The 10012-nt window shown below is 48.5% G+C and overlaps 1 protein-coding gene across 4 annotated transcripts in view; it reads left to right on the forward strand.

Moving 5' to 3' along the window:
• The window catches only part of GSG1L (GSG1 like), a 118885-nt gene extending 109421 nt beyond the window's left edge, over window positions 1–9464 (forward strand). For 2 of the 4 annotated variants that reach the window (XM_037911179.2, XM_043524281.1), the window contains 2 exons: window positions 3197–3793; window positions 8641–9464. In XM_037911179.2, the coding sequence (XP_037767107.2) occupies window positions 3197–3793; window positions 8641–9070 (1027 nt within the window). In that variant the 3' untranslated portion in view covers window positions 9071–9464. Of the gene's footprint in view, window positions 1–3196; window positions 3794–8640 lie in introns of those variants that run through there. The other 2 variants (XM_043524280.1, XM_043524282.1) reach the window with 2 other exon arrangements.
• Window positions 9465–10012: the final 548 nt, after the last annotated feature.

Genomic DNA, 10012 nt, shown 5'->3' on the forward strand with positions numbered 1-10012 from the left:
TTGGGTTGGTTCCAGGCCGAGCTCCTGTCCTTGTTTGAAGTGACATCGCTCCCTTCCCATGGGACTCAGGTGGCCTACAGCCAACCCATCTCCACTTGGACAAAGCTCCTGGCTGCGCCTGCACAGTGACATCCCTCCCTTCCAAGCAGCAGGCAGTCCAAGTAGGATTTCCTCCCTGGCCCTGCTGAGTCACAGCTCAGGATGATGGGACTTTTCTGAGGCACTCTGCTCTGCCCTAGATGGCATGTTCTAGTTTCTCCACTTTTCTTTTCTTTCACAGGGACCCCTATTGTGTTTCCTTTCTAAAGAGCTAAGCTGGGTGTGCCATGTCCATGAGAGCACCCTTCTGTCAGGAATCTCAGCTGTACTAAGCCAGTACAAAAGGTTTGTTTGTTTTAAACTCGGAGATCAGGCCCTGGTCCAGCAAGGCCCCCAAGAATGTGCGTAGTCCTGTTAAAATTGAGGGGTATGAAGCACATGCTCAAGTGCTTTGCTGGATCGTGGCTGTGATGCTGGCAGACCAGGTATCAGTTCATGCCAAGGCCCCAGGCCTCACTGAACACTTACAAATGCATAGCTGGAAACCAGTCTTGCTTCCCTGTGTGTTAGCATCATCATAATAGAGATTAGATGTTTTGCTGAAAAGAATGTGTCTAGTGTTTAGGCTTTATATTGATCTCACTTATAACCTCTACAGCCCATGGTGTAAAGTTGTATTGAGTATTTGCATTGTAAACCTCTGTAATTGTGTAACGCACCAAACAGGAAAAGATGCATTGGTTAAGATAAAGTTACAAGATGGACCATTGAAGGCAAATGAGGTATTGTGTAGCCTCAAAGGAGACAGGCCCCATTGATTGCATCCTAACTCCCTCCAGAAAGGAGAGACCTGCACATGAACTCATCCCATCAATTTGGACTCCGGAGTGGAGAGGATAAAAATCCCTGACAAGGAGAAACTTTTATGCAGTCTGGACTCTGAGGGGCAAAGATTCCTAAACATAAGCAAAGAGATCCCCATGCTACCTGGCATGCTTAGCCCTGAACGACATTCTGAAGTGACAGATTATTACAACTCTGTCACCTTTTGAATCAGAAACTGAAACTCATTTGTGCTTATCTGTTGCCTGCTTTAACCCGTAAATAACTCTCTCCTTTTTTTCCCTAGTTAATAAATTCTTAGTTAGTTTACTATAGCATTGTGTTTGGTGTGAGATTTAAGGGACAAATTGACCTGGGGTAAGTAACGGGTCTTTTAGGACTGGGAGTAACCTGAATATTATGTGATCTTTGGTGGAACTGACCACTTATCACATAATCCTGCTTGCCTGGGTGGCAGGCTGAACTGCAGAGCCCAAGAGGACTGTCTGTGACTCCATGGTAAGACTGTTACAGTGATCCAAGAGTTCACATTTGTTACTGGGTTGGTGAAATTTATCTATAGAACACACCAGCTTGGGGTCTCTGCCCTACTTTTTGACAGTCTGCCCTGAGGTTGGCACTCAGGGTTGTGAGCCGTTCCAGACAGTATGACAGTGGCCTTAGGAACCTGAGGCTAGATTCTGTCCTGCACTTAATGCACAAGGGAGTGGAAGGGTGGGAAGGTATCAGGCAGCTGCATTTGGCTCCCTGGGTCTGAAACCACAGTTGCTCTGGCCCTGTCTGTCCAGGAGCTGCTCTAACTTACTCAGGGACCATAGAACAGCTGAGAATTAGCACAGTAGGGCTGCATTTTGCTCCACCTCCTCCCCTGTCCCCAACACTACCCCTCCTCCCTGGACATGCTGGGCTGGGGGGTTCTAAGATGTGCAGTTACAGCTAGATTCTGGTTCCCTGAACCACTGGTACAGCACAAAGGAGCCAAATCGCAAATGTCTCTGCCTTCCCCCCGTGCATCAGAGTCTTGAGAGACCGAATATAGCTCAGCCAGGGCAGCAGTACTTAATGCTCCCTCCTGCTTCTCAGGGGCCCGAGAGAAAATTATTTGTGGAGCACATCATTCAGTGAGATTTGTCTGTGCAGCCTGGGGAAAGCAGCCTGTGGCAGTCAGCTGTCCCAGTGCCTGGAACAGTTACACTGGTCAGGACTCTGTACTTCCTGTGGCTGAGGAAAAGAAGGAAAGACCTCCCCTTCCTCAGCTGAGCAATAGCAGGGGCTTGCATGAACCTGCCACGATACTGGTGACATGAGTCAGTGCGGCCCCTCCACCACTAGCTTGCCAGTCGCCTCCCCTGCCACTGCATCTGGGAACCATGATGAAGTGCAAGGACACTGCCGAGAAAGAGCCAAGGGTCAGGGCATAAATAGTCAAGGATGACATCACAATGCTGCAGCAGGCTGTCCACACTGGCCTACAGGAACAAAAGTATTTTCCCCCAGCAGGAGCCCTGGTCTCTGAGCAGGGAATGTCACAGGTCCTTGCCCTGCCAGGAATGGGGACAAGGCCAGATCTCACCTTAGAGGTGATTATTTGACCACAACAATGGCATATTCGCAATACCCGACTATGCCACAGCCCAGACCCGAGCCGGTATTGCATACCTTGTATAAGTGGAGCCAGAGACCACCAGGAGGTCCATGACAACCCAAGCCAATGAACTAGAACATTCATCTGCAAGGTCTACCAGGACAACAAAGTCCCCCAGGCCAGTCTAACTCTGACACCAGCTGGGATAGGGGCTTGTGGAGCTGCTTGCGGCCAGAATTCCCACAATAGCGTTATGCCAGGACTCACCTGTTATGGTACCCCGCTGAGTCCATTGTTTGCGACGAGGAGGGAGGCTCTGCCTTTTACAGGAGTGAGCAGGAGTGACTTCTTTAGGCATGGGGGAGGACTGCATTTCAGCCAGTCTCCCTTCCATTCAGCTGTCCATCCATATGCCATCACTGGAGCATTAGTCAGTGTTTATTTGGTATCCCCCACTGCTGCCTGCCTTCTGGATTCCCCAACAAAGGTCTCCATATATTAAGTCATTGAGAAGATGGGAAATGTTGATATGCTGGGTATGATTCTCATAGTGGCTGCTTTTTTGTAAAACTGCTTCTTCCTTGGAGACCAATTGGGGGGAATATGGCACAAAAGAGATAGGTGACTCATGGGTGTAATACTCATGGGCGATGGGTCTTGTACTGACATATCAGCTCTTAGCACAGGCCCGGAGTGGGGAGTGAATATTTGTTTGCTTGTCTTTTTCAGGGCAGCGCAACACTCAGCTCTAAACGTTACTAAAGTGAGAAGGACCAGGAGTGGCCACAATGCTCAGAAAACATCCCCATGTTCTACATCGAGCTCCTCCAGCGATACATCAACCAATGCCTCGCTTTCATCAGAGCCTGTCAGCCAGACCTCCATGGGGCAGAACCCAACCATGCTGGAAGCTGTTCACATCACTCAATTGGCCCCAAGAGTAGCATCAAGACCCAGAACATTGGAGCAAATGAATCCAAAACTAGCAACATCAGGTTCAAGTCCAACCAATCCAAGGCCAAATACATCATCTCATTCTGCCAGCCTCAGACCTAATCTAACATCCAGCTCAGCCAATCCACAGCAAGACCCAGAATCCCAGGCAGGACTCAATCTGACCTCCTCATATTCCTGTTGTCCTCACACAGCACAAACTCTACAAGCCTCACCATCAGACCACACAGTGATTCCAAGCAGGAAAAGCACAAGGCCTAAAGTGACAGCGAACCCCAGTGATAGCTCGCAATCTGCTGGCTACTCCAATTCTGGGTCCACACCTCCAGGAAGGCGTCTTGAACCGTCTCATGAAGATCCCCTTTGCAAAAGGTATGCATCCGGGTAATGTGTTTAGATCAGACAGGCACTAGGGGTCCCAGCGTGGAGGTCACTAATTCATTTGTTTATTCTTTTTTAAAAATAACTGATTAAGCAGTTAGCGCACAGAGTTATACCAGTGAATGATGTAAATGTGGCGTACCAGAGATATTCATGGTCCCTTGTTACACTGACAGTTGGGAGCCAAGCTGGTATTTGATTCAATAAATCAGTTTGTAATCAAGCAGCAGCCAGACCCACAGCTGAGCTATTTTCTATACTGTGCTTGGGATGGCTTCATTACATACAAGTGGGTAGAACGGTTCCTGAATGCAGCGCTGGGAAGTTGCACTCACTGTGGGTTGGTATTTTAATTTGGGGTCAAGGCTGCACACCTGTTGGGCTTCCTCCTCCTAAGTGCCATGAGCAGTTTGTCTGTGAGTATAAATAGTTGCTTATATTGTATTTAAACTGCAAAGACTGCAGCGCTCCAATCACTGAAAAGGCCACACTTTATGAGTTATGGATGTTACAGTTTCAGGGTAACTGCACCTGTACGCCCTCTTCATGGTCCACTCCAGGACTGCCCAGTCAGGTCTCAGGCTTCCAGACCGCTCCTATGTCTGAGCAGGGACCCATGTCCCACTCCCTTCTGACTGGGAGTTGAAAGCTGCTCAGCTCCCTGTCATACACTGAGATATCCCCAGCCAGCCAGGCTGCTTAATGGCCAGCGCCTGTACTGTGCTTTCTCTCCATGGGCTATGGCCTGTGTGTGCCAGCAGGTACAAGTGACCACATGACTCTACCAAAGGAAGCAGATTTATTATAAGGATACGAGCATCACAGAGAAAACATGCCAAAAATAATACAAGGATTTTAATGCTCACTACACATACCAGGAATCATCCACTATCCACATGGGCAGTCTGGTATGCCAAGGTCTTTCCAATCTTTCCACAACACTTGGGAGCACCCTAGGACCAAGGGGCCCATCTATTTACTGAATCAAGAGGAATGTTGTGAGCTTTTTACACCAAAAGCTTTGGTATAGCTAGTCTCCAGAAAACCCAGTTTGGCCCAGTGAATGCAAGCCACCCCTGGGGGTGATATCTTTGGAGTTTACTCACCTTGGTCACTCCCCACTGTTTTTAGTTCCTGGAGGAGCTATGGTAACCCTCCGCCATGCAGTAGAACACAATCCTATATAAAGTATCACAAATGTAATACAATGGTCCCAAAAGATACTGCATGGAGCTGCCATATCTGTCACATCTGCCCCATAAAGAAGTTGGTATAATGAGGGCACACAAGTGGCATCCTAAGGGAACCCACAGGTTTATTCCCTGGGTGGCATGACTGCCAATACCTTTTATCTTTTCAAATTTCAACAACTCAGATCGTAAACATTCTTCCCCACAGCCCAGTTCCTTTTCTGTGTCCCACCCCCTCAGAGGTTGGGGCCTGGGGACCGCTCTGGCCTAACCCCAGCTTCTCTGGGGGGAGAAGGGAGAGTATTAACTCCCCTCACTCATCCCCACTGTGTTGGCCTTTGGTTCCCTACACACTAAGACAAGGTGAGCAGCAGTTCTTCCCCCCACTCTACCCTACTCAGGGTCCTTTACATTTTCACAGCCCATCAGGCGGCCATAACCTGGAAGAAGAAGTTCCCCCATCTTCCTGGCTGTAGTTACTTCTGTCATCTCGCAAGCACTTTATTTGGGCATTTACCACCCTTGGGTAGGTGTCATAGATTTGGCAGTGCTCCGCAAGGGCCTCAGCTGGAAACAATGGCATCACTTTGCTCAACATTGCCTCAGGTTCCCTCAGGGCAGAGAGCTATTTCCCTGGTCTGGGCCTCAGGACTCAGAGAATTTACCTTTGGACTCATCACTACCATGGGACAGGTGGCTGTTTCTCTCTCACACACACAATTCCAGGTATCTGGTTACATATGCTGGGCAGTGGTTGCTCTTGATTTCTCAGCCAAGGACATTTAGTGAGCAGCAGCGATAACACAGTCATGCTGCATGTTTTGTGGTGTAACATAGGCCCTGATCCTGCAAATACAGGAGAAACTTTATTCATGTAGCTAAAGTTTCTTACATGCTAATTATTTGCAAGATCAGGCTGCTTTAAGGAAGCTGTAGCAAACTTAGCTCCTGATCCAAACCCCAGTGAAGTCAATGGGAGGAGTTCTAGTGCATTGTCATGGAGAAATCATTCCCTATGCCATGCTATCTGAAGCACAACTCTCCTAAGCAGTGGTGTTACCAAGGGCCAGATCTGCCAAAGAGCCAGGACCCGATTTTCAGGTGCTCAGCACCTGCAACTGGAGTCAGGTTATCAAATGCTTAGCTCCCCTCAGAGCCCAGCATGACACTAATGGCCAGATTCTCAAGAACTCGTCACCCAAGATGCACACAACATGCTGTGTGCTTCTGAAAATGTGGTTCTTCATGACAAAGCTGCATCTTTCCCCAGAAAAGCAGAAGGCTAAAACACTACCTATCTGTTTGTGCACCATAGCTAAGGTAACATTGCTACTGGAATTTTAATCTGGGCATTTCCTGGCTGCAATTTTTAAGTGTGCAGTAATCACATTTCATTAATGCAGTTTTCTGACAGTTAATTTCCAAGGAATTTTTGTGAAAGATAAGAAAGTTGGTGAATATTAATATCCACATTTTAATGTCCATGGGGTTTATTTTTAAATGTATTTTAACTCCTCCCATGCCCATTCTGTGCTCCAGCCAGCTCACATTATTTGAAACACACACACACAAAACCAAGTTTTCAGTACAAATCGTTCAGGTATGCAGATATCCAGCCATGAAATAGAAGCTCCCGACCAATGCTCTAAACTCCAGTAGAGCTTTCCTACAGATTTTCCAAAAGGCTTTGTAGATCATACCTGTGAGGTGATCGGGGCTGGGAAAAGTCTCGTTCCCAACTCTGCTGTTTCCCAAGTGTGACTGCATAATCTCCTGTCAGTCCCTTTGTATTGGTTTGGCTGCATCTGCACTGGGAAAAAGAAATGTAGAGCCAATTGCTGACCCAGCATTCAGAGGGCAAGGAGCCTGACCCTAGGTGGCCCAGCTGGGTTCTGTGCCCAACGGGTCTAGCTAGATCCTTTTAGCAGAAGGCCCCTTTGGCTGCACTACAGCCACCCAGCCTGCTGGAGGTGGACTATGGCTCCAAACGTGGTCGGTAGTGTCGTGATGGGGGAGTGACATCAGTGAGTGGTGGGGTTATCCCAATCTGATTGACAGCTGAGAGACTTCCCACTACCACCATGCCAGCCCGACCATCCTCCAAATTGGTCAGGCCAGCACAGAGACCCCTACTCAAGAGCAAATGGCAGATACTTCCCTTGGGAGCTGGCCCTTAATTTGTTTAAATGCTAAAAACAAAGAATTTGCAGAATGCAGCCAAATAGTGAAGGCCTTAAAACCACAGCACCGGTCCCTTTCTTTGCACCCCAGGCTTTCAGATTTTCTCCTGTTGCGGCATTCAGGAAATACTTGATGATGTTCTTCCTCCAAGTCATGCCAGCCCGAGCCCCCTCTCAGCATGTGCAATGCTGTCACAAAGAGGGCAGGACCCCACTGAGCGCTATCAGAAACTTAGCTCAGTGTGTTTGCCCAGAAGTGATTTGGCAGTAACCTTGGTACTTTCCCCCAAACCCAGCAAAGCAGAAGCTCCTTATTAAGGATGATGTCTGCGCCGGGCTATAAAACTCCACCCTTGGGATAAGCACCACTGGAAATTTTTACAATGGGAAAATGTGTTTCTTCCTCCACAACTACAGTGAACGAGGAGGGCAGAACTGCCCTGGCAATGTCTCTTCCAATCTTTGATTTCCACCCCCTAGTGCCCTCTGTGCCAGGACTATTTGCCACTTGGGTCTTTGTGCTAATGTGGTAGGCACTGTGTTGGCCCACATACCAAGGATGGAACCAGGGATCTCCAAAGCTATACATGTGAATTGCTGCAGCTTGAGGCAACCCTGCCAGCTGACCGCTTTAACAGACTCACCTCCTCTAGGGATCAAGCACAGAGGACATGTAATGCACACTGCTCAGTGGGCTAGCTTTGCTCTCCAGTTCGAGGTAGCTGATACAAAGCGCCCAGAGGGCGACAATGAGTCTGGCCTATAGTGTGTACATCCATAGCCTGAATGTGCAATTGGCCTGCTGTAATGACCCAATTCTGGCTACATCCCTGGTCCTTCTGCGTTCTACCCTAGCCACAGCGTGGATTGCCCATAGCTGCATGCAGCTCCTCAGTTAGCAACCACAGGGAGCATGGCTTCAGGCCCTAGCCCCAGGCCCAACATGCAGCTATGCCCATGTAGGAAACGCCCCCCATGACTGTATTCCCAGCCCCAATATGCATTGTTCCCTCCCACACCCTGTCTGCACTGCCACAGCCCATACGCGAGCAATCCTCCAAAGTACTGCTAGGGCTGTTGCGGTCATATAGTGCTGGATGCCCTGCCTTCGTGATGGAATGTCCCCTTATGTCAACCACTCCTCCACTCACAAACATACCCTCCCAAGTTCCTTCTACCCCGGCCCCACTTATGCGGTGACCCCCAGATCTTTCTGGATAGCTCCCTCAGGACATACCTTTTGGAGGGTCGGAGAGAGTCTCACTAGGACAGTGCCCAAGCCCCACTAATGACAAAATTCAAGCATTTAGCTACAGCTCTGAATGGCCCCAGACTGAGGGTATTTGGGGCTGGCCCCTGTGCAGAGTCCCAAACCCTGTACTGATAATTCCGCCCAGCAGCTAATTTTGAATGAACACTGACTGTCCTTTGACTACCACCTTGTATCTATTATTAACATCTCTTTCAGCAGGAGATTTGTAACCCTGAAGGAATTCCAAGCCATGGAGAGAGAACTGGACAATGTAAAAGAAGAACTGAAATGCCTGAAGTGGAAGGTGAGACATATTGGTGAGCCTGAGCCGCCTCACCCAGAAGACAGCAAGCGTTACAATGGCTATACCCTGACTGAGCTCAAGGCAATGGTGCAGTTTGAAAATGATCCTTACAAAGCGGCACACAAAATCCTAACTGCTCTCTTCAGTGATGTGTACTTGCTGCAGCACTCTGTCGCTGAACAGGCCTGCAATTCGAACTCAGCCCCCATGCCCAAGATAGACCCGGAGCTGTACATGGTGTACTGTAACATTCTGAAAAGCCTATTCCCTGGAATCAGCAGCCAAACCCTGAGAGAAAAGACACAGCATGTGCAGAAAAGAATCCAGAAAGAAGTCCAATAAAACCAAGCAAATCCAGCATCTACAGAGGCCCAGGAACCCTGCATTCTGTACAGATTTCAGAGCACTGAATTGTGACATTGTAGGTTCCCTCTATCTGCAAATGCTTGGTGAGCTCTGAGTCTGTCACGCTATCCTCTCCTGAGGAGACAGGCCGGGAAGACTTTCTGTGCAGCTTCACATTTGAAAGAAAATGCCCCCTTAGAACTTCTTTCGACATACTGATGTTCCCTTTGGTTCCAGCAGCAGCAAATGCTGCCAAAATAAGCCAAAGAAGGCACTGTGTGTGAGGGAAAGGGCCTCCTCTCATGGCTCCATGGAACATGGCTCTCATCTGGATCCCAGCACCCAGCTAGTTTCTATTTTCTATAGTGCATCATTCATTAAATGGCATCAATTGTTAGAAAACTGTGCCTCTTTTGTGTCTCAAAATACATCAAACACCAAGTTAACCAGCCACTGGAGTCTAAAATTGTACTCTTGCCATGGGTTGGGCCAGGGGTACCTCAGTGACAATGGTAGCTGTAAGCCCCATAAAAAGATCCCAGCGGATCCAGTGAAAGGTGTGTAGGTCAGCAAGGAACTGGCCATGGCAATTTCACAATTTCAGATGTAACGATCAGCTGTTTGACAGGGCAGTCGATCACCACAGTTCACAACTATGCATTTTCTACCTATCACCACGGCCTTTCTGTGGCCAGCACCTTCCTTAATTGCTGCTGCTTATACCTATCATCCATGACATCTAGTCCACTCATATAGAGACCCATCACCCCTGTATCCAGGTCAAAGATGACCGCAAACGTGTTTGAGGTGCTTTCTGACCCCCGATCACTACCGCCACCGCTGTCTGAGAGCATGAGATTTCAGGGCTAGATGACATTTAGTGTGACGTTCTGCTCCCAATTTACTGGACTCATACCATTCTACTTCCAGGACACCAAA

The sequence above is a fragment of the Chelonia mydas genome, chromosome 10 (assembly GCF_015237465.2).
Source record: "Chelonia mydas isolate rCheMyd1 chromosome 10, rCheMyd1.pri.v2, whole genome shotgun sequence".
Classification (NCBI taxonomy): domain Eukaryota; kingdom Metazoa; phylum Chordata; order Testudines; family Cheloniidae; genus Chelonia; species Chelonia mydas.